The sequence below is a fragment of the Panthera leo genome, chromosome A2 (genome assembly GCF_018350215.1).
Source record: "Panthera leo isolate Ple1 chromosome A2, P.leo_Ple1_pat1.1, whole genome shotgun sequence".
In the NCBI taxonomy this organism is placed as follows: domain Eukaryota; kingdom Metazoa; phylum Chordata; class Mammalia; order Carnivora; family Felidae; genus Panthera; species Panthera leo.
The window spans coordinates 52201832-52226904 of record NC_056680.1 but is presented as its reverse complement, the minus strand read 5'-3'; the positions used below and the strand labels follow the sequence as shown (position 1 = coordinate 52226904).

Sequence of the window (25073 nt, the reverse complement as noted above, 5' to 3'; positions counted from 1 at the left end):
GCCTTCTGGGAGGAGGTGACATTTGAGCAGAGACCTGCCTGAATGAAGGAAGGAAGCAGACTTAAAGATATTTAGAGGATGAGCAGAGCAGAGCCCCTCCCCCCCATACAGAACCGTGAAAGATTTCTGCCTCTGTGTTCCAAGTCCCTGGGTCTTCGTTTACTCTGCCTCCTCTGTCCCTCTCGCTAAGTCTTTGTCATCTGTCATCTTTGAGCAGGCTTGTGACCATAGCTGGACCAAAGTTCCATGGCTAAGTCATTCTTAGGTTCCCAGCTTAAGTGGCTCCTTCCTCAGCGAGCTATCCTTGTCCTTCCAGGATGAATCAGTCCTTCCAGGCTGCCTCTTTGGTGACCCCACAACTCCCCGAGCATATTCCAAGCACAGGGAATGGCAAGGGCCAAGGTCCTGTGGCAGAAACAAAGTTGCAGGGCTCCAGGGACAGAGATGGCCAAATGCTCTGAATGAAGGGGTGAATGGTCCACACTGAAACTGGAAAGGTAGATAGTGGTCATCAGATCACAGCATTACAGGTCAGAGCAGGGAGGTGGAACATCCTTCCAAATGCAGTAGGAGAAGCTATTGGAGAGTTTCAAGCAGGGAGATGACAGGATTTATAATTTCTGGAGATCACTCTGGCTACAGAGTGCACTTGTAGAGCGAGTGACGGCGAGGAGATGAGGGGCAGGAGACAAGTTGGGAATCTGTTGCGGTGGTCCGGCTGGGCTATGGTGATGACCTGGGCTGAGTGGAAGCAGCATTCCTGATTTCTACCCCTGGGTCTAACAGTAGCCCCACCCTGGACTGTCCCACCTCGTCCCAGACACCTCTAGTTCCTCTGCCCTCCTTATTGCACCACAGCACAAAGGACTTGCACTAGAAACGGACCAAATGGTCACGACTGTTCAGAGACTCGCGTCAGGGAAGGACCTCAGAGGGTTATTTGAAGAGATAGTGGCTTTCTCTGGGGTTGGGGTGGGGGGGGGTCTTTGTCATGTTTGTCTGCCCAACATCTATTCCCACCTTCTTCCATTAGGGACCCACTTCCCTCCTCCCCCATTCTCAATTCACATGCTTGGGCACAACTCATCCATCCCCCAGCTCGAGAGGTGGCCGGGGTGACCCAAGCCCACCAGTCAGTCCCTTCCATCATCGGCCACACTGATCGATTAGGAGACAGGCCTGCAATCTAGGCTCAACGGGACTCAGTCCCAGGACTGTGACAGAAGTTTTGGGCATGAGAATCTCACTTCATAGTGTGGTCGCCAATTTGGTAGGATGTTAGCCTGAAGCTTCTGGAAGCCTTTTCTCACTCCCCCATTAGCAACAGGAACAGTCGGAAGGTAAAGCTTGGGCAGAGAAAAGCAGACAGGTGGAGAGATGGATTCCCGATGCCATCCTTTGAGCACCTGGATCCAGCTGTGCCTGAAGCAAGAGCCCCTGGAAATTTTTATGAGTCAACAAATTCTCTTTTATGCCTAAGACAATTTGAGTGTCTGTCAGTTTCCTAAGGAGGTTGTAAAAGCTCTGAGTATTTAAGAAGAGGCCGTGTGGCTTTTCTTTGGATACTTGCTACGTCAAGGGTGGGAGGGGTCCATCAGCAATACCTGAGAGTTTCTTGGAAATGCAGAGTCCGGCCTTACCCCAGACCTATGGAATCAGCACCTGCATTTTGACAGGGTCTCCTAGGGGATTTGTATGCACATTGCAGTCAGAGAAACAAGTCCCCGAAAGCAGTCCAAACGTCAGTAGAACCGGGTGACCTTTAAGATTCTTCCCGGTCCTGGGCCCTCTGACCTGTTTCTGTCTTCCCTCTGAGCTGATGACAGAACAGCTGAGGAGGAAGCACCCCTGTGTGGGGGCAGAAGGGGCGGTGCAAAAAAATCACTATGGCCATATTTGACCGGTGACGTTCACATTTTGGATTTTCTTTTCTTCTGTTTGTGCTTTAAATGCTTAGGGCTAAGGGATGCAGGGCCAGGAAGGGCATGGAAAGGAGAGTGGGCAGGAGAAGTAGCCAGAGAAAGAAATGATGAGAGCAGCTGGGACGCAGCCCTGGGAGGGAAGTGACTTCCTTAACGGAACCCTCCATCTGCTCTCCTGAGGGAGAGATACATTCTTTTTTGTGATGCCCGGAACAAAATCCCGGCTGTTGTTTTTTGGGAGAGCAGACAGAGGGGCCTTCTCCTACCTCCTTCAGAGACCGGGGTTGGGGGAGGAAGGGGAGGATTGGGGGATGGGGAGGGGAGCCTGGCGGTGTCCTGTGGGCTTGGCAGGTAGTAGGCGCTCACAAACGTTAGCCAATTAAATGCCACACGTGATCCTGGATCAGACAGGAATTGCCATAAAGGGCACTATTGCAGAAATTGGATATGGACTGTAGGTGAGGTAATCGTATTGCAACAGTGTGAAATTTCTCGAACTTGATAAACGTGATTATGTAAGGGGATGTCCTTTTTCAGAGGAGACATGATCATGTTTAAAGACAAATAGGGTCCAACTGTCCACAGGTCACTCTCAAACGGCTTAGCAAAATCATCATTGTATGATTCTGATTATGACGTGTGTGTGTGTGTGTATGAGAGAGAGAGAAAAATTAAGGGAGGCCGTATTATACGCTCTACTTGCTTAAGTTAAAACCACGTTTCCCCAAATCCCCTTCCACGTATGGTTCAGAGTGAGAACTGGTTAGAAGCAACATTTGCCCAAGATTTAGAAGGCAGGAGTGGAGTGGGAGCCATCACTTCTCTGAAGGCCTCCAGAGTCAGAGGCTGTGAGAGCTGGAAGTGCTCACAGAAGAGCTGGAGGGAGCTGGCTTATCCTTGCTGTCCCTCGGCCTGGGCCCTGCTGACCAGCAGCATGAGGCTGTCCATCACACATCCAGAGCTGGAAGCTCTGTGGAGGCACTGGCCTTCCCCAGGGCAGTACTTTACCCGCAGGTTCCAGGGAAGACGGCAAATGCAGGGCCCCCGTGTTCAACGAGCTGGAAAAAAGTGCCAATAAAGGTACTAGAGTATAAGGCTTTTCCTTCCTTCCGTGGTCTTTCTCTTGACCAGTCGTGGTGTTTTAGAATTTGCTACTTTATATCCTTCTAAGTAAAGGAAAATTTAACATCTAAATCTTCAGCAGACGATCTACTGTTCATCTTCATACTCCGCAAATGCCAATGGAAGAGCCCGTAACTTCTATGCGAATTACAGACTACGTATTTCAGAACTTGTACACGCACGTGCCTTTCATTCTTTCCAGAACAGGAGAAACACAAAACAGAGGTGTTTCGATTTCACCTCCTGAGGTGTGCACATGCGCCCATACCCCCAACTTCTGCTTTCTGATCGGGGAAAGAATGGGGTGCCGTATCTTTCCCTTCCCTTCCATGCCATCATTTTCAGGGCGAGCAGTTGGCTCGTATGAAGAAGTGACTCAAGTAAGGAAGCATATGATGGGGTGCTGAGTGTTTCCTAGAGCCCTGCTGTCTTCCTTCTGGGTGGGAGGCAGCTTGCAGTTTAACAGAGAGTTGTGGCCTTTCAGAGCCCTGCTTATGAGTGAAAAAACCTCCCTTACATAGCTCAGAGTCACTTTTTATTCACTCATTCCAGGGTTTTGGGAAGCCCAGCTGTATCTTTCTGGAGTTTTGAGCCCACATCTCTCTCCCTGTTGGGGAAAAAAGCAGTTTTGTGTGTATGTGTTGCTGTTCCAGTGAACGAGGCTCTTGTATCCGCAACCCAAAGAACTGAAGGTCTGCCATCGTATATCATAGAACCTTTATTATTTTTCCTCTAAATTCTTAGAAACGTACATAACGCCCGTGCTCTAGTTATGACACCATTTATAGACATTTAAAATGCATCTTCATTTATAAATATTTTACATTTGGTCCATAGAACAGATAATTTTTCTAAATAATAGTGTAATTTTTTTTAAAACAGGCTCTGTATATAGTTTGAATATGTATATATTACATATATTTTTTTTATATAGAGATAGATTTACTTGATGTTCTGAGAATAAATCCTTATTGCAAAAAAAGCATATATGATAATACAATATCTTCTCCCCCAGGGCAAATACTAAAAAAAGGTACACATATTCACAGTTCTCACAGAAATTGTACGACACGGAATATTGTGCTATATAAGTAGGTTTGGATGGAAATCAGTTAGGGGATTTCTTGCCAAACATCTCAATTAGATTTGCTTACAAACATTAAGTACACTGCATTTATCTTGGAAAGACTTGGTCTTAGTTTCACATTGAAGGACAAAGAGAATGTCAGAAGTCTTCCTGCCCTTATTCTAAAGGAATTCACACAGGCTGGGGAGGTGGGACCATGAGACACAGTGAAGGGTTCCTTTCATCCTAAACCCTACAATGTAACAACACGTAAGCATCTTGATCATGGATTCACCAGTTGGCATGTGGGATGCCTTAGCAATGAGACTATTTTACAGATGACCTCAGGAAAAGGTCTGAGATTCCCTACACGTTACCAAGTAAGACCCTATATACCACGCGCGAGGATGAACGTATGTGTGTGCCTTTCTACGTGTACACGTACTTTTTGTTTTCTCTACAAGGATGTGCTTAATATTCTGAGGGTCATACCTTATTGCGAGAATTGGTATGCTGGTCACTGTCGGATGAGAATGACAAGAGATTAAAAAACCCACGGTCACAGTTAATTCACCATAATTATTAAGGATTAGTCGTAAAACACGATTTGTGAGCTAACTAGCTAAGGAGCTACGGGGCACAACATACAGTTTGCTACATGGGAACCCATCTTCCTGGCAAATGAGAAACGCTGAGTCACCGGAACTTGCAAGAAAGTGTCTTTGCCAGATTTGCTGTCCACCAGCACCAGCACCACCACCACCACCACCACGGAGCCCAGTTCCGGAAAGAAACAAATAGTACTTCTCGACGAAGTAGTTTAATCTTGGAAGCACTTTGGGGGGGTGGGGGTGGTCGGGGTTAACACTAGCTCCTCAGTTAGTGGGCTGGGGAGATTTTCCTGGCAGTGAGGGGATTCCCGCTGAGGAATATGAATGAAGAAGGCAGCATTTTGACTAGGGGCGGCAGTGAGGACACAGCAGAAAGGGGAGCCAGAAAGAGAACCGCATCCATTTTGACTCAAGGACAGACGAACCTTCGCCTTGATTTCCTCCGCACCTGATCTGCGTTCCATAAAATGGGGCAGCCTCAGAGAAACTGGGGCTCCTGATTAGGGAATTTCCCCAGAGGGACCTCAGGCCCCCAGAATGGCGATAAAAAAATCAATTGTGCTTGTGGCAGTTTTCCAAGGAGGGAGCGAGGGAGAGCTGGGCGGTCTGGAATGATGGCTGTTGGGCCAGGTGCAATCAGAATGGCCTGGCGGGAAGGGGGCAGGGAAGGATGCTCCACAGATTGCTGGAGATGCAGCTCAGGGAACAAGGATGGAGGTCCTCGGGGGGGGGGGGGGTTGTTTTGTCCAGCTGCCTCGGGAAGGATAAACAAAAAAATGAAAGTAAGAGCTCTGCCGGCTCCCTGCTTCGTACAAGTGAGCTCTCCCTGGAAATCCCCATTATACGAAATGCCCTTTTCGTGTGTACAGAGCAGCGTTCTGACGGAACCGAACTCCTGCGAAGTCCGAGATAAGAGTCGTGGGTTTCGGCAGTAAGAGAACAGTCAGGAACATGACTAAAAGCCTCGAGGTGTGTGGCCACACCACACCACACTCTCAGGCAGGATGAAAAGGATTTATCACACAGTCACAAAGGCTGATTGCTTGATGCTTATGGGGCCTGGATTAAAAAGGTCACCAGCCTACAGGTGCTGGAGCCGTGGGGTATCTCTGCCCCTGGCGGGGCCCACCGGGGGTGTGACTGTCCCCCACCTCCCCTCTCTCTGCATGGTGATGATGTCTGGACTCGCCGTCACTCGAGGTAGGTTGAGACAGACGGTATCTTCAGACAGCAAGCGGTGGTCACGTTCAGCCAGGTCGGGGGGGTGAGAGTGTCGGGTCGGGGAGCCGCCAGACGCCCCTAGATGTAGGCCTCTTTGCTGGCTGAGCCGCTGGCCTGGGGCTGCTCCGGGCCGTTCTCGGGGCGGACGATGTCTTCGCTGGGCTGGATCATGACCTGGATGCGCTGCGGGCGCCGGGGAGAATTTGGGCTGTGGGGGGAGGAAGACCGGCCGCTCCCTTCCCCCACCCCCCTTTCAGGTCTGTCCTGCCTGCCTGTTCTGCCTTCAGAGTGCCCCCCCAGACTCCAGCCTCACCCCCACATCCTCCATACTCTCCCATGTTCCTACCCGGGCCGAGTGGCATCTGTCACATTTGGGTTATTGTAATAGCTCCCCGCTGGCCCTCTCCCTGCCGCTCCTGCCCTCCCCACCACTTACTCCACTCCAGCCACACTGGTCTCCTCACTGCTCCTCAGGCTCGCCAAACATACACCTGCCTCAGGGCCTTTGCACTCGCCCGGTCTGGTACATCCTTCCTCTCAGATAATTAGCTCAATCTCTACCTCCTTAGGTCTTGGCTCAGTGTTACCTTCTCAGCAAGGCCTTGCTCAGCACTCCTTAAAACCCCTTTCTACTTTATTTTTCTCCACAGTACTCATCCTTATCTAACACGTTTTTATTTTGTTAATTGTTGGTCTTCCTCTACTAGAATGTAAGCCCCAGGAGGGTGGGATTTTTGCCTATTTTTCTCACGGCAAAATGAGTCTCTAGCACTGATAATACTGTCACATAGTAGGGGTTCAATACGTATTTCCTGAATGGATGTCCCACTACCTTCTCTACACATATTCCCTGAAATCCTGTCCCTTCAGATAATGCACTGTCTTCAGAGATGCCCACCTCTGGGCCTTTGCACAGGCTGAGCTCCCCTCCTCAAATGCACTGCCTTTGCCTCTCTGCCACTCCAAGACCTGGCCGCCTTTGGGCACTCAGCAGAGGATTGTGGAAAATGAAAGCATTGGGCCTGGAGTTGGAAGAAGGGGCTGTAAGCCTCAGCTCCTCTAATGACTTAATGACTTACTGCAAGGGGTGGGGAAGTATTTTATCCCACCTGATCTCAGTTTCTCCATCTGTGAAAGGAGGAGCCTGGCCCAAGGGCTACGCACAAGCCTCCACCTTGTCCTCCTTAGGCCGCAGACCATAGAGCTCCCTCTTCTGGCTCTGATTGGTCTGGAAGGTCCATCTTAGTAGAAATAAGGTTGAGAACCACTGATCCCAGGCCCTCCACATTCTGATTATCCACTTCTCCTCAGTGAAATCTCAGCGTGCAGTTACTCCATCAATATCTCTAGCACTTGGGTACTTGCAACATGGCCTTGTTTCACTTGAGAAGTCCATATAATTTAACAAAGAGCTGGTATGGGCCTAGAATGTGCTAGCAGGCCCCTGCTGAGGGCAGCATGCTTTACATTATCTTTCCTCAAGGGTAAGACCACGTTTTGTCTTTATCAAGCCCACAAAAGAGGTCTAGAGTAAGCCCTCAATACATCCGACCCTACCCTTCACCTGTTTCAAACCTTTGAGGCTCCCCTCTGCCCTCAGGAGAAAGTCCAAAGTTCTTGTCCTAATTTTCAAAGCCCTTCATGAGCCTGACCTTCTTACATGCCCAACCTCATCTCTTATCATCCCCTCTGCACCCCTCTCCACCATTCAGTCACAGTGCTCTGCCTTCAGTTCACCATATGCAGTTTATACCCCTAGGCCTTTGCAAATGCTTCCTTTCCATCCCCTTCTAGAAACATTCTTTCTGTGCTTATACTTTTACCGCTGGCTCATCCTTAGGCACCTTCTTAGCTATCTCCTCTTTCAAGAAGCCTTTCTTAACCCTCCCCAGCCCAGGCAGGGCTAACCCACCTCCTTGATTTACCCAAATCATGGCACTTCTAACACCCTATTGTCATTGGATATTGGCCTGTCCGTATCCTAACTAGACTGTGAGCTCCGCAAGGGTAGGGGGCTGTGCCCAGCACAGCAGGGTAAGGGGACTAGCAATCTAAAGGGTGTAGAAGGGGCTTACCTGCTTCAGAGAGCCCTTTAAGGTGAGGAACATGTAGGCCATGTAACCAGGGATGAGGACCATGGAAGACAGAGCCATGAGCCAGCCCACGCCCTGGCCCCACTTGGGGAAAACGTAGTTCCCCATGGTGAGAGGAGTCATCTGCACAGCGCTGAAAATGAACACGCCCTGGGGAGGGTGGAGGAGAGGGGATGGTGCACAGTCAGTCACCCAGATTGGACAATCGAGGCCTCTTTCTAGACCCTGAAGCTGATAGGTCCACTGACCACCTCCTTCGCCATGAGGTTGACCCTCATAAGGGCCCAGTATCTTGGGAATCCTGCACCCAAGGCCACTGCTGGTACATAAGACATCTTTGTATAGAATAGAAAAAGGCACCCACTTCGGGAAGGACCAATAGCCAAAGGTTCCCTCTCTGTGAGAACCAGCAGAAAATGGCAGTCCTTCCGGGAGGACCAGTTTGAAGTTGGTGCCCTCTCTGGGAGGACCCTTCCTCCAAGATAAGCAGCTTGGCAAGCAGAATGAGGACTGGAAATCAGCCTCTGGTCGTCCATCAGCCCAGTGTCTTTGTGCAGGACACAACATACAGAGTGGCCTAGCCCCCACCCCAAGGACTGGGGCAGCCCTCCTAGGCCTGCTCATGCCTCAGCTTCCTCCTGCCTAAGGCAATGAAGGATGCTGAGAATAAGAGGCCTCCCTTGGTTTGAGCTTCAGAATCGGGCCCGCCTGGTTTGAACGCAGTACCAACTAGCTGGGTGATGCTGGCAGGCTGAGCCTGGGTCCCTCAGCGGTAAAGCAGGCACAAGAATGCCTATTTTGCTGAGGTTTGTGAGGATGGTGTAATGTACCATGTAACGTACCATGGTACTATGCAGGGCACAAAGCAGATGCTCAGCAAACGGGAGGCAGTAGTATTATTACGGAATGGGCGCCTTTGCTTCCAGAAGTTTCTCTCTGGACCTGAGTGGCCCCAGGGACTGGTCTGGCCTCACGCTAACAGGGCTGGTCAAGCCTTGTCCTTACCGCTACAATGATTGGGGTGAAGAAGGACCAGCAGAGTTTCCACCAGATGCAGGGCCTGGAGCCAACCATCTCTTGGATGTTGTCATAGAATCGGTTGACACCTGTGACATTTGGAGCAAGAGCAGCAGGGATGAATGAGCTCGAAGCCCCAATCTGCCACTTTCTTGCAGTATGACCACGGGTAAGTCACCTGACCTTTCGGAGCTTCCGCTTCTTTGTCTGTAACAGGGGGCTAATGCTCCCTGGGGTCCTCGCGATCTAAGCATTCAATAACCAAACCCCCCAGCGTGTGGGTTGTGTGGGAAAGCCAGGCACCTTCACATGAAAATACCCACCAACAAAAGGATATGCTCATAAAGATGTCCCCGCCTCTCTCAATGTCCCTCCCACCCAACAGCTAGCCTAGACATTTCTTCAAGGCTCTGCTGGACAGGGCGTTTTCCCCTGATGATCTGATGCTATAAGCAACCGGGGACAGACTGCAAAGAAGAACCTCAAAGCTGGCAGAAAATCACAGGTGTCATGAAGTTCCCAAGACTGACGTTGGGCATTGCCCGAATTCTAAGCAGAGCCACTGACCAGTGAGGATCTGACAGCATTAGGCCAGTTGGGAGTGAGGCGGGAGATGACAAGGAGGAGGAGGAGGTGAAGAAGGAACAGTGGCTATCAAGGACTAAGAGGGACCCAGGAAAACAGTTCAAAATCGTCTTGCTGTGATAATCAAAGTGCAGGGGAGGATTACTTTGGACTATCACGTAGCGGGGTCTGGAAACTTAGGCCATAAAAAAAACACACACACACATAAAATCACTGTTTACTCCATTCTTTGTTCTAAGGTAGTGCATACCTTTAATTATAGCCCCATTTTTGTTACATATTTAACTTCAGAACTTTTTTTTGTAGTTTGTTTTAAGTAGGCTTCATGCCCAATGTGGAGCCCAACGTGGGGCTTTGAATTCACGACCCTGAGATCAAGACCTGAGCTGAGATCAAGAATCAGACGCCTAACAATCCGAACCACCCAGGAACCCCTGGTTTTACTTTTCTAGATAAAATCTCAAATGCTCTTATCCCAAAATTTATGAAGAAACTTTGGCTCCCATTTCCGACGAATGTATTTAACCGGTCTTATACCATCTTCTAAGCATAGAATCTCCTGTGCTAACTTCATCAGATTGTTGTAAGGACTAACGACAGTTGACCTTTGAGCAATGTAGCAGCCAGGGGCGCTGATCCCCCAACATGCAGCCAAAAATCTGCATATAACTTCTGACTCTCCACAAACATAACCACCAATAACTTACTGCTGAGTAGAAGCCTTACCAATAACAGTTCACTAATACACATTTGGTATGTTCTATGCATTATGTACCGTGTTTTTACAATGAAGTAAGCTAGAGAAAACAAATGTGATTAAGAAAATCTGAAGGAAGAGAAAATACATTTATAGCACCATACTATACTGAAAAAAGTATCAGAAAAAACACTGCACTATATTTACATGCAGAATAAGCAGACTGTGCCGTTTCAACCCGGGTTGTTCAAGGGTCAGTTGTAAACTAATGTATAGAAAGGGCTTGGTGTTCAAGTTGTCTTTGTTGAATGATAACTGAAGAAAGGAATGACTGACTGACTGAATGAATGAATGAGGGAGGGTAGGAGGAAGGAGTCGACACTCACCATAAAACCAGGAAATGGAGACACATTCGAAGAACACAAGGAAGAGTAGGCTCATGCCGCTGGCAGAGTAGTAATCAAACAGTTTGAAGACATAAATGCCTCCCTAAAAGAGGAAAAGTAGTAAGAGGGGGTCCACTTCCGGCCAGTGCCCAGGACACGCAGTTCACAGACCACATGGCCTTTGCAGTCTGGCCAGGTAAGTGTTAGACGATGCTGCAGGGAGAAGGCTTAAGGGAAGATTGAAAGAAGCATCGAGGGCCCAGTGACTGTGAGAGGAGGTGATCACTGCCTCCCTGGGAATTGAGAAGAAAATGTCTGGGGAAGAAAAACATCCCATTCCTGGGAATGCTGGAGGACTGAGAGAGGAGCTGGTCATTAGAGCCAGCTCTCCACAAAGTTAAATCAGTTGTGCCTCTTCCCTGCTTAAAAACTTCCATGGATTACACAAGACATAAATATAACACATCAAAAGTTGAGAGATTAAAATACAATACAATACAATACAATACAATACAATACAATACAATACATTGCAATGCAATGCAGTACAATACAAAATACAAATGGCTTTGGACAGCAAGGTCCTGCATGATGTGGTTCTGCATCCCCAACATCTGTCCCCTCACTCCCTCTGCTCCTCAAACTTACCAAGCCCATGCCCACCTCAGGACCTTAGCACCTGCTATGCTTTATTCCCCCAGCTCGATCTTCCCCTGGCTGTCTCTTCCTTATCATTTTTTTTTTAAATTTTTTTTTTCAACGTTTTTTATTTATTTTTGGGACAGAGAGAGACAGAGCATGAACGGGGGAGGGGCAGAGAGAGGGAGACACAGAATCGGAAACAGGCTCCAGGCTCCGAGCCATCAGCCCAGAGCCTGACGCGGGGCTCGAACTCACGGACCGCGAGATCGTGACCTGGCTGAAGTCGGACGCTTAACCGACTGCGCCACCCAGGCGCCCCTCTTCCTTATCATTTGAGTTTCAGCTCAACTGCCACTTCCTCAGAGGGCCCTCTCCTGACTACTCTGTCTGAGGTAGCATCCCTCCCACTCTCACTGGTCATTCCCTGTCCCACTGCCCTTTTTTGGGGGGGGCACTAAACACTCTCTGAAATGATCTAATTTGTATGTCAGTCTTGCCCACCCAAGTGTAAGCCCCAAGAGAGCAGATACTGTGTCTGTCACGTTAACTGTTGAATCTCCAGTGTCCTGCTAGGCCCACGGTGAATGTTTAACAACTATGGAGGAATAAAGGAATAAATGAACAATATTCTGGGAATGAGCTATATTTGAATCCAGGGGTAGTTTTGCCAATCATAAAGCAGACCCACAGGGCTGAGCTCATGGCTTTAGGGTCATTTATATTTATTGTACAATTCATCAGCTATATGTATGTCTTCTGACTAGACCAGGAGGGCCTTGAATGCAGACAGGAGTGCTCATTAATATCGATAGAAAAAAGAAAAGTGGGAACAAGAAGAAGAGACAGTATTGATGTCAAAGGCTCAACTCCAGCTCGACTCTCCAGTTAATTTTTGTGAGTTTTTAAAAACACAGTCTCTGTATCCCTTCCTCCAGGAAGCAGTCCTGGGTGCCCCTGGCTGGGGTACGGGCTGTATTCTCTAGCTGTGTCTTATCATTTCTAACTCAGTGTGTGTGTTTCCCACCATCCACCCTAAGGGCGGGGACCCTGTCTGACCCACTGCTGTGTGTACAGGGCTTGGAACAGAGATGGTGCTCAACGAAAAGACGAAGGGTGACATAGTACAAGGTTGGGGTGGAGAGGACCTGGAAGTGGCTGCACCAGAGACGAGCCACGTGCCCAGTGAGCTCACCTGGGTGATGTTAGAGAGGCCAATCAGGTAGGACACGATGCAGACAGCAGCAATGAAGAGCTCCCTGCGGTTGCGGAGAAGTCTGGGATACTCGTCCACCAGGGCCGTGATAAAGCCCTCCACGGTGCAGAACTTCAAGGGGGTCAAAGGTCAGCCACATGCAGCGGACCCCAGCCCCAACCCACCCAAAGCCTGACTCTCTGGGGCAAGACCCAAGGGGTCCGGCAATGTCGGGATAGCAGGGCTAGGAGGGCCCCAGGATCCAGGCCTGATTCTGCCTCTGCCTCTCTTTGTGACCCTTCCCTCTGGACATCAGTCCAGGGAACTCGCCGGGGTCCTTTCCCTCTGGACATCAGTTTCCCCATCTGGAAAATGGGGAAAGTGGATGAGCTGATCCCTGAAGTCTCATGTGGTGGAACAGGCTAGGGGTCTGAAACTCTTGACCATCTTCTTGGGGGCCTGAGACAATGGCCTCCTCTCCCTGCTTATTCCCAGACCCACAAAGCTGGCTGGGGGCTCTTCAAAGTGCCAGGGAGGCCATCCTCACCTGGCTGTCAATGCCCAGCATCAGCAGCATTGAGAAGAAGAGGATGGCCCAGAGGGGAGAGATGGGCAGCTGGGTCACTGCCTCCGGGTATGCCAGGAATGCCAAGCCAGGGCCTGTGGAGTGAAGGGTAAAAAATAAAACAAAAAAAAGGTACTGAACCCCTACAGCATACCCAGCACACTACCCACGTTCTGAGTTTTATTGCATTTCATCTTCAGAGTAACCTTTTGGGTGAGTGTCGTCAGCCCCCCTTTTCCTAGATGAGGATACAGAGTGCGTGTGGGCAGGGGAGGGAGTAGGGTTATGTCTGGAGGCCAGGGTGCCAGTGAGATGAAATGAGGGACTTTGGTGGCTTGACCAGCAGTGGGGACAGTGCGGGTGCAGAGAGATGACCCGATGGAGAGATAGTGAGGAGGTGGAAAGGGCAGGTCCTGGTATTGGCTGGTTTGTGGAGTGAAGGTGAAGGAAGGGTCCAGAATGATGCTGGGGCTGTCCTGGCTCCTGGACGGTGGTACCTTTGGGGAGCACAGGGAAGGAGAAGGCTTAAAGAGATCAATATTGTGTTTGAGCGTCTGGGTAGGGGGTAGTCAAGAGATCAGGGGAAACCTTAGAAGGAGAAGGAAAGAAACTGTATCCTCCCTGGGTCTGGCTCAGGAAAGGGGGGTGGCGGCTGGGGAGTCCCAGAGAAACGAGCTGGCCATTGGAGGGAAGATGACATCAGTGGAGAAAGTTCCTTTCCACATGACCAGCCCAGTTCTCCATGATTGAGAAGATGCCTCCCTGAGCCTCAGGGCCTCTGTTGTGTACACAGTGGGGCCCTCATCTCACTGCTTTCTTGGGTGAGTAGGGAGGTGAGGGTTGCCTGGGGTTCTGCTGGGACCCTGCAGCACTGATGACTGTGTGGTGAACAGAGTGGGTACAGCCTGCTTGGTGAGGACGTGTTTGGCAGTGGGACAAAAGCAAAGATTCAGGCACTTTGTGTCAGGGTGGTGAGCATGTCTGAGTTGGAACAAGGTTTATATCCCAGGGGGCAAGAAAGAGTCTGTCTCCTCCCTGCAAAAGGCAGCATTGTGCTTGGAAGAGCCAGTATGGTCACAGGATTAAGAGCCCAGGGTTCTTGATCGGCTAGGTGGATGTTCAATTCCAATTCCACCACTTTTCTAGCTGGAGAACATGGTCCATGAGCCTCAGTTTCCTCACCTAGTAAATGGGATAACAAAAGTGTCTGCTACGTCGTGTTGGAAAGTTTCAGAGAGGCGTTCCAACTAAAATGCTCCGTGCCCTGCCTGGCACATAGTGATGCTCAATGCCAGGGAGCCCACACACCACACTCATCCCTGTCTCCAGGCCTGTGTACTGGCTCTTCCCTCTGCCCGAAGACTTGTCCCCAGGCTGCTGCTGGTGATGTTGACGATGGCCACAGATGCCGCGCGTTATCCCCTCCCACCCCAGGAGCCCGTGCCCTCCAATGGGCGGCTCGAACCTGAGGCCGCCACATCAGCAATGGACCTCTTGGTGACATGGGCCATGAAGCCCACGATGGAAAAGATGACAAATCCTGCGAACATGCTGGTGCACGAATTGATACAGCAGACAATGATGGAGTCCCTGCAGAGAGGAAAGGGTGGAGTCAGTGAGGGTGGGGCTGGTCAGGAGGCGAGCTAGGAGCAGTGGTTAGGAGGGCTGAGGGATGAGGGGCAGGGGCAGAAAAGGATGCCTGGGAGAAGGGCCACAGGGCAGGTGCCCCCACCCCATCCCAGGGAAGGGGTGGAAGAGGAAGGAGTGGCCACAAAGGAATCGGCTTAGAGAGGAGTGGAGCTGAAAGTAGAGATAGGCCAGGGGGCGTAGTCTGTACGGGGGCGTGGTCACGTGCAGGCTTGACCTTAGAGAGGCGTGGCCGGGAAGGAAGGGGCTCTTGGGCTCCCGCACCTGTAGACATTGTTGTGGAAGGAGTTATAGCTCCCGAGAGCGATCAGGGATCCCAGGCCCAGTCCATAGGAGAAGAAGATCTGGGTTGCCGCATCCAGCCACACCTATAAGTGGATGATCAAAAACTAGTCAAAATTATAATCATTGCCACAGTGCCCCATGGCCTTTTACACGTGGTAACCAGCTCTACCTGGCAACCATCTTGGTTTCCATGAGGGATAGAGAGGTACAGGAACTTTTCCTAAAGCTGGTAAACGGTGGCTCAGGACTCAGGTGGGCCCTTCACCCGGCCAGAGGGGCGGGGCCCTGGGAAGGCACTCACCTCAGAGTCGGACAGCTTGCGGAAGTTGGGCGTGATGTAGAAGAGGATGCCCTCCTTGGCCCCGGGCAGCGTAACTCCACGGAAGAACAGGATGATCAGCATGATGTACGGATAGGTGGCGGAGAAGTAAACCACCTGGGAGAAGAGTTGGCAACGAGGTCGTCACCCCCACTCCAGCGCGCCCATTCTTCCCCTCCCCCCACTTCACCTACATCAGTATCTCCTGTGGCCCTGGGCTTACTTCCAGTTCATCTTCCTCCAGGAAGCCTTCCTGGATTCCTAACTGGCTGTGTTTGTCCACTTTTCTGAAGCCTCTCCTTGGAGTATGAACCAACCAGCTCAGCACCTGGAGTTTCCTTCCCTCGACCCCTCCTTTATTTTTTGACTTTTGTCTAAATTGTTCAAGTACAATATGGTGTCAGGAAAATTTTACACACACACACACACACACACACACACACACACACACACACAAATTTCCCTTCAACAGCTCCTGGAATTTAAGTTACATGAAGGAGAGGACTTGTCTTGTTCAGTTCTGTTTTCCCAGTGCCTAGAACGGCCCATGGTATATAAGAAACACTCAATAAATGCCTAGTATATAAAAGCATGGGGGTGAACATTTTAATGTTCATCTTTTGAGAATTTGCTTTGCATATATGATCACATTTTCTTACAAAGTGATGCTCAAATTATGTACTTGCATCTTCATTTAACATGTTTAAAATTCAAAAACACAGTACATACAACTTTATTTCTTTGTTTACTAAAAATTGCTTTATTGTCTCTTAAAAATGCGATCTTTAATTATGCAAAATAGTTCCTCAGAAGGCTCTACCATCCTTTTTAAAGTTTCCCCTACTGTTATCCATTTATGTGAATGTCACTAACTTTTTTATGCATTTTATATGAATGTCACTAATACAACATTGGACACCCCTATATATAAAACTTTGTCCAGAAAATTATTATACCACTCTTGGGAAAATTTTGTAGAAGTAGAATTATTGACTAAAAAGGGATAAATTTCTCAATGGCTTGTGATCCATATTGCTCAATTACCTTCCAGAAACCGAACTTTGTCCAGCATTTCAGAGCGCACCTTCCCCACAAAGGTGCCAGCACTGAGTATAATCATTAAAAAGTATGTGGGGTTTTTTTTTTTTTTGCCAAATTGATAATCAAAAGACTGACGTCATTGTCTGAGATTACACTTCTTTGTCCGCTGTTGTGAAAGAGCAGTTTTCAAATTCAATAACCCTTGTATTTCATAGTTTCATTTCCCTCAATGGATCTGAGATTCTTCAGGGTTAGGAAAGGCAGCCATAATCCACTAGAAACACCACTGTACTCGGAATTAGGAAAAAGGAATTTGAAACATCTGCAGCACCTATAAGCTGTGTGACGTTGGATCAATTTCTTATCCTCTCTGAACCAAGAATTTTCCTGTCTGGAAAATGGATACAATCAACCTGCCTACTCAGAGGACATACAACATGCTTAATATATATTGCCTAGGTCTTACACTTTAATCTGTCTTCCATGTTCAGAATGGAGTCAGGTATACACTAGGTGCTTAATAAGTGTTTACTGATGGATTGGATGACTCACTCAAAAGATAACTGATATCATGGATTGTCTACATGGTATATGGTATATGGTGGCTAGGCATATGCTACATATTCTGCATAGATTATTCTCCTCAGTCTTTATGACAACCCTGTAAGGTACTATTATTGTATCCATTTAACAGATGAGGAGACTGAGGCACAGAGAGGTGAAATAGATTGCCCGAGCACACACAGCTAGGAATCAGGGGCCTGAGATTCAAGCTGAGCTCTATTTCTTCCAGTGCGTTTAGCCCCTACATTCTTCTGTTTCTTAAAATCGGGATGGGAGACACCTGTGCCCTCCTCCTGACTGCCTAGTCTAAGGACACATTCGAGAGGTTTTGACACTGGATTTGGAACTGAGAACTGGTAGGTCCAAAGGTCCCACCAGACTGGAATTGGTGAGTTTTTCATCACCTGCACTCATGCCCAAGCATGGAATTTGTTAAGGTTCTGTTTTGCTCACATCAGCTTAGGTAGTCTGGACCTCCCTGCTCTTGCCTGATTCAGTTCAAATCCCTTCTCTCCCTTACTTGCTATAAGAACTCAGACAGGTCTCCTCTAAGTTCCCTTCAGGCTAGGGCCAGTGACAGGCTGAGCCATCTTCTGTCCCTGGACTCCTGGGGTGGGGCTTTAAGGAGAAAGGAATGGGAGTGAGGCCAGTCCCTTACCCCTAACTTGATTGGCGAGCTCCCCAGATGTCCCCAGGATGGACCTCCCCGCCCCTCCAAGCTTGACCTGCTCTGCCCTTGCCAATAACAAAAACAAAACAAGTACAATTCCTCTCGCTAGCTGAGAGCTTTACAAAATCATCATCCCATTTGATTTTCATGACAAACCAACAGATAAGCCCCATTTTTTAAGGAAGGAAATGGAGTTTCAGAGCAGTGACCTGTCTAAGGTCTCCTAGCCAAGTAAACAGGGAAGTTGGGATCTAAACTCAGGACTGTTCCAGAACAGGGCCTGAGTATTTAACCATTCATTGATCCATTTCTGATGCTCCTCAAAGGCTGGGATGTGGAATATTCATCTCTGGATCACCCTACAAGGCCTGGCTCAGTGGAGATGTGCGGGGACAGTTTGTTCAATGGTCCTTGAGCAAAGTTTACCACGTGTTTTGTCATGGCTCTGTGTAACTGTCTGACTTGCATTGTGGTATGTAATCCTCAGAGCTGCCCAGAAGGTAGGTAGTGTTATTATTCCCATTTTACAGGAAAGGAAACCAAGGCAGAGGGAGATGAAGAGAACTGCTTCACTCCAGGTTCGACGGGATTCCTTGAGGTGCAGACTCCTTGCCCAGAGCAGAAATCCCCTTGTAGATCTGTCCCCTTCTGGTCCCCACTGTGCACAGGCCTTACCTTTCCAGTCCAGCCAACACCCTTCCAGATACAGAAATACACAAGGATCCAGGCGATGGCCAGGGTGATGGCCAGAGGCCAGCGGATCTGACCTGGCTTATCTAGCCCGTCTGTCATCTGATGCATATTCCGCCTGGTGGAACAGTGGAGAGAGCAGAAAGTCACGTGGGAGCTGGAGTGACCTGGGGTACCCAGGGACTGAACACAGATGACATCCTCCACTGGGACTGTGCTGACATCTGTGGTCACTGAGATCCAGGAGCTGGCTGGAGACCGTGGGGTCCATTATACTAATTGGCAGAGAGTGTGCTATTTGCTCAAGGGACCTGCCGGAACCTTAGTCTGGCCACCCTTATTGCTCACCATGGCTGCAGTGCCCTCCTAGCTAGACCCTCACCTTCATTTTTGCTCTGTCCCCACTCCCTTCTAGCCCCAGAGGCCCTTCTAAGTGGTACATCTGATCGTATCACTCACCTGCTTAAAACCCTACAGTGAATAGCTCTTTACTTCCTCAGCATGAAGCCCAGCCTCCCCCAGGCTGACCTTGCAAGGCCCTTCTGGGCTGGCCCTACTTTTCTCTCCAGTCTCAGCCCCCCCTGAAGCCCCTCAAATGCTCATCAGCCTGGACGACTCCCATTCCCTCACCTGTGCCTGGCTTGCGCTCACCTGCCTCCAAGCCTTCATGCGTTCTCTTCCTCCTGCTGACACCTGTCCTTCCTATGTGGTTTTCATCCTTAGATGTCACTCCTCACCTGGGCTGGTCCAGGTACCAACTTGGGGCACCTCTAGCCTCCCATGCATCCCCCCCTCTTAGCCTTGCTCATCTGGTGTTACGACTGCCTGTTTGCTTATGTTTGCCATGCCTCTAACCACACTGCACACAGTAAGCACTCAAGAAATGTTTACTGAATAAATGGCTGAATGCAGTCCGGAATGGGTATGTGGCAGATGCTGGAAAGAAGCAGAAGCCAAAGAATCTAATTTTATTTGTAAGGAGACCAACCTAGCCAAGGACATTTCTGCACAAAGACTAGCATCACGTGTTCTGACACCTCCTGAGAACAGTTCCAGAGTGCTCCCAGACCCTTTCAAGCTACCCAACACAAATGCCTCCTTCATGCCAAAGAGATTTGGATCCCAAGGCCCCTTTTAGTAAAATCAATATCCCAACACACAATCTATGATGTGCTCTCCTGAAGATACAATCAGCACGGCCTTCAGTATGTACCGTGTGTGTATGTGTGCGTGTATGTGTGTGTGTGTGTGTGTGTGTGTGTGTATGCATGTGTGTGTGTGTGTGCATGTGTGCCTTTAGTCCAAACAACTCTGGGATTCTAAGTAGACTGGACTGGTTTTCAGGATGAGCTGGGATTTTGTTGGCCTCTCCTGGCAATTCTCCTTGTCCTGTGCTGGTTACTCCCTTCCGGGGGCTCACTCTTCACCCTTGTCCATTCTGTTCTGTGCCCCAGGAGGCTGGCTGCTATGCCTATATGGCTGGCTCCCTTGTCCTCTGGCTTCTAGCTAGGTTTGACCAATGGCAGGAGCCACTGGTCAGGAGGAGAGAGAAGGCGGGAATTCATTCTCTGTACTGAAGCAATTCATTCTCCCTAGTTTGTAACTAGTGGCCCTTTCCATGGCCCAGCTCTCTAGGAGGGAGAAAGGGACTTCACTCTCCCTCGCTTCCCCCTCAGCCCTGCACACATCATCAGCTCCCATCACCCTTTTGAGGGTGCCTCTGTCTCCTGCTGGCCCTGGCTGATAGGCACCCCTGTCACCGATGGCCCCACACTTACTCCCAGAACTCTACCACGGCGCTGGTCATGTTGGTGGTGTTGACGACGCTGTAGTTGGAGAAGCAACGGTCTGTGTTCCAGGGGTTGTCACACTGTTTCCACGGCAGCGTCTGCAAAGGCACAGGGGCACGGACAAACACAACTGAGCCCCCAGGGGATGGCAACAGTGGTCCCAGCGTACCTTGTCCATCCTCACAGTCCCCCGAGCCTCCTCATAGCCATCCATTACCTCGCCTCCCCTCTTCAACAGCTCTCAGGTGCAGGTCATGTTGAGATCCCCATTTTAGAAATCAGAGAGGGGCAGCAACTTGTTCGAGATCGCACAGCTCCTAAGTGTCAGAGCTGAAACTTGAACCTTGATCATATCCCTCTGAAAACCAGCTTTCTGAGCGGCACCACAATATCTTGTGTGTTCATCTGGGGGCCGCTTCCTAGCTATGTGACCTTGAGTAAGAGATCTCGCCTGTTTGACCCTCTGCACACTGATGTTAACAGTGAACACTTTACTGTACTTGTTCTTTGTGAGGTAAGCCTTTTGCACATATTTACTCCTTAATCCTCACAACAACTCTATGAGTCAGGTTTCCTTTCTACCTTCATTGTATAAATGAGCACTGTGGCTCAGAGAGGTTAAGTTTCTTTCTCGAAGTTGCACAGCTGGTATATCCTGGGGTCAGGATTGGAACCAAGGAAGTCTCGGTCTGTATGAAATGAGCTAACAAAAGCCACCTTAAGAAGGGTGTCAAGGGGCGCCTGGGTGGCTCAGTCAGTTAAGCGTCCAACTTCGGCTCAGGTCACGATCTCACGGTCCGTGAGTTCGAGCCCCGCGTCGGGCTCTGGGCTGATGGCTCAGAGCCTGGAGCCTGCTTCCAATTCTGTGTCTCCCTCTCTCTCTGCCCCTCCCCCGTTCATACTCTGTCTCTCTCTGTCTCAAAAATAAATAAACATTAAAAAAAAAAAAAAGAAGGGTGTCAAGAGGAGTAGATGTTAGCCCCCATGAAGCACCTGGCTCAGTGGCTGGCCCAGAGCAGCTGTTGGTTCATGGTGCTACAACTTGCAGGGAGACAGGGACCACTGAACATAAACCACACCCTCCACCCAAGGAACAGCACTGTGAGCAGAAAGGTAGTCCCAGCAGACAGAGAGCAGGCTCTGGGTCTGGCTCCTTCTGGAGGGGGCGGTGCAAGGGTCCACTCACTGTGGTGAAGGAATTGTACAGGTAGTAGATGGCCCAGGAGATGATCACGATGTAGTAGATGTTCAGCCAGAATGACAACACAGCAGCGGCAAGGCCCACACCTGGGAGTGGACACGCCAGCATGACATTTCATAGAATAATTACATGGGGCGCCTGGGTGGCTCAGTCGGTTGAGCGTCTGACTTCGGCTCAGGTCATGATCTCACGGTCTGTGAGTTTAACCCCTGCATCAGGCTCTGTGCTGCCGGCTCAGAGCCTGGATCCTGCTTCGGACTCTCTCTGCCCCTAACCCACTCGCATTCTGTCTCTGTCTCTCTCAAAAATAAATAAACTTTAAAAAAAATTATAACTGTCCAGTGAGTGCCATTCTTATCATTTTCCATGATGCCCACCAGCTCACTGGCCCTTGGAGACAGGTGTTATTGAGGCACTGAGGCTAAGAGAGAGGCAGGAACTTAGCTAAGGTCACACACATCTGGCAAGTGGGAACTTGGGTCTGCGGCCCAGCACTGGCTGGTTGCAGGTGGGGCAGGAGTCTGAGCTTGCCAGGCAAGAATGCTTCTCCACATATCTATCTGAGTGTCAGGCACTGAGTAAGGAAGCAAAGAAAATTGCACCAGCCCTGGCTAGGGAAATAAATTCACAGGACAGCAGGCTGGTGCGGGGGGGGGGGGGGGGGGGGGCTCTGCACTGGGCACTCCTGTCCACCTCCCTCACCCTAGATTATAGTCAATGCCACCATCTATCACCTAGCTCCTTGTGAGGGCTCCACTCTGCTCAGAAGCGAACCGAGCAGGTCCCCCTCTCCAGTGGGGATGGAAGTGCCGGGAAGGGCCTGGTTTCACCATAGTTCTGTGGGCAGGAGCACCAGCACATGGCCCCCCACTCTGCAGACTTACCCTTGAACATGGGGGCCAGCTTCCACACCCCCAGGCCCCCGATGGATGTGTATTGGCCCAGGGAGCACTCCAGCAGGAAGAGAGGGACCCCCGCAAAGATAAGGGTCAGGAAGTAGGGGATCAGGAAGGCCCCTGTGGGGTTGAGAAGAGAGACACTCGTGACCCCAAGGCTTTGGAGAAGCCCCGGTCAGAGGGAGCATCACGGCAGGGCATTTTCGGGCCCCGGCCATGATATCCTTACCCTCTGCCTCAATAGCAGCACCCACAGCCAAACTGAGGTCCAAGGATGTCCTTTGCTCAAACTATGTCCCCCGTTCTTTGCAAAATGAAGAGGTGAACTTTTTGGTGGTGTTAACAAAGGACACTTGTCCTTTTGGGAATCTTTTGGTTAAGGGACAAGAAACAGGAAATGGGGCCTGGTACACCCTTTGGAGTCTTTAGGGGACCCCTTCCCCTGAGTTTGCCCCAGAAAACGCCCAAGTGTGACACTCTCCAAGGGGTCCAGCCCCGGCTGGGAGGTTGCCAGGCCAGCACCTACCACCTCCGTTTTTGCCGCAGAGATAGGGGAATCTCCAGACGTTGCCCAGGCCGATGGCATAGCCCACACAGGACATGAGGAAGTCGAAGCGGCCCTTCCACGTGTCCCGGTCTGGAAGGTCCGCTGCCTTCTTTTGCACCTTGACCACCAGAGTTTTGGGCTTGTCATTGGCCACAGGGGCCTCGCTGACCTCCGTGGAGATCTGCCCATCGGCCACCTTGCTGCCATTGGTCGCCATGTCTCGGAGTTTGGATACAGAGGTCCTGGCAGATGGACGTGCGATGTCGGCCCCGGTCCACGCGGACAGCAGTTTTGCGGCTCAAGGTCACCCTGGGAGAAGAGAGGGGTGGGGTGATAGGCACAGAAGGGTGGCAAGATCCTGGAGTTGCCCCAAAATTACAAAAATAAAATAACCCCAAACAACCTAGGAGCTGGAGAAGGCTCTCTCATAAGCCCTCTTTCTCCTAGAGGAAGGGCAGTACCCTTTGTTTCTAGACTTGTGCGTGGGGATGTGGTGTCTTCATAGCTCCTGAGCTAACGTCAAACTTGCATCTGCGTCACATGCCCTCGTCATGGGTCTTGCCCAGAGAAGAAAACCGAGGAGACCAAATATTCAGACAGAAATATTAAGTGTTCCTCATCTTTGCCTCGTGGGGTACAACTAGATTTCTCATTCCCTGAGATCATAGTAACCATGACCAATGTAATGGTGGGGCTTAACCATGGGCTGGAACAGGGAGGTGACCCAGTACAGGTGGTGAGTGAAGGCGGTATATAAGCACAGACTCTCATCATCACAGTCCTCTTTCACATTTGAGCTGTGTGAGCTGTGTTAAATATTTTTTAACCTCTCTAGGCCCTGCTCTCCTGATCTTTTAAATTGAGTTATGATATGCACCCCAATGTTTATAGCAGTGCCATCAACAATAGCCAAAGTATGGAAAGAGCCCAAATGTCCATCTACGGATAAATGGATAAATAAAGAACACACACAATGGAGTATTACTCGGCAATCAAAAAGAATGAAATCTTGCCATTTGCAACTACGTGGATGGAACTGGAGAGTATTATGCTAAGTGAAATTAGTCAGAGAAAGACAAATACCCTATGACTTCACTCATATGAGGACTTTATGATACAAAACAGATGAACATAAGAGAAGGGAAGCAAAAATAATATAAAAACAGGGAGGGGGACAAAAACATAAGAGACTCTTAAATACACAGAACAAACTGAGGGTTACTGGAGGGGTTGTGGGAGGGGGCAGAGGCTAAATGGGTAAGGGGCATTAAGGAATCTACTCCTGAAATCATTGTTGCACTATATGCTAACTAACTTGGATGTAAGTTAAAAAATAAATTTAAAAATATATTAAAAAATTGAGTTATGATAATAGTATGTCCTTCATTGGGCGGTTGTTCTTTGCTTATTCAATGAGGACCCTGCACCTGGCAAATGGTGGGGACTTGTTACTATTTTCTCAGCAACCCCAAGCCTGGCCACGCTTCCAAGTTCTTTGCGAAACTCTGTAACGATGCAGATTCCCAGGTCACACGCCAGATGTCCCACATCAGAATCTCAAGGAGATGCATCCTGAATCCATACATTTAACAAATTCTGCAAAAGGAGATTCTTATGCTGGGAGCCAGTCCCAGCCATCAGTTGAAGAAGGACCACTAGTTTACATGACCTCTCTGACCCAAGATATATCCCACCTACACCCTGCACTCTCCTTACCTCTTTAGTTCCAGAGGCAGCGTGGGGTAGAGGACGGTGTATGACGTTGGGCTCGGTCCCATCCTAGATTCAAATCTCCAGTCTGCCTTTTACAAGCTGAGTGACCCTAAGCACTGTTTTTTATTGCTCTAGCCTCAGTTTCTTCATCTATATAATGGGAGTAATCTTATCTAGCCTGTAGAAGGGTGGCAAAACTAAGCTTTAATAGCTGTAAGAGTACTTTTCACCTGACTGGTTTACAGAGAGAACTCCACAAATGGTTGTAATGATTTTGGTTACAGATGTTACCTGATGATTTTCAGTGGTGCGTCAGCTCCAGAGCAGTGCCCTCTGCAGCCCCTGGGTGGGATCCTGAAAAGCAGACATGAGGAGGGACCCTGGTGAGCTGGCAGGCAGCGGCTAATGGGCAGCCCTGGGGGGAGAGTGGCAGGGGTGCAGGAAGCCTCTCTCTGAGCGCCCCTGCCGGGTGACCATGTGAGTCCATGCAGTGTGGTGCTGGCCACGGGGCACTGGGAACATGCTGGAAGGGGCCTGCTGCCATCTCAGGACCTTGCCTTGAGGGCAAGGCAAGGATGTCACTCCATCATT

At 49.7% G+C, this 25073-nt stretch overlaps 1 protein-coding gene across 1 annotated transcript; it reads right to left on the bottom strand.

Moving 5' to 3' along the window:
• Positions 1–3932: 3932 nt before the first annotated feature.
• Positions 3933–25015, bottom strand: SLC6A1 (solute carrier family 6 member 1). The gene is made up of 15 exons (XM_042910864.1): positions 24774–25015; positions 22749–23078; positions 22211–22342; positions 21312–21412; positions 20114–20223; positions 18321–18453; positions 15353–15487; positions 15031–15134; positions 14585–14709; positions 13102–13214; positions 12555–12686; positions 10721–10823; positions 9041–9141; positions 8018–8185; positions 3933–6125 (listed from the first exon to the last, which is right to left on the bottom strand). Exons 2-15 carry the CDS (start codon positions 22984–22986, stop codon positions 6021–6023), a joined length of 1800 nt encoding a protein of 599 aa, XP_042766798.1. The 5' UTR covers positions 22987–23078; positions 24774–25015; the 3' UTR covers positions 3933–6020.
• Between the last annotated feature and the right edge of the window lie 58 nt (positions 25016–25073).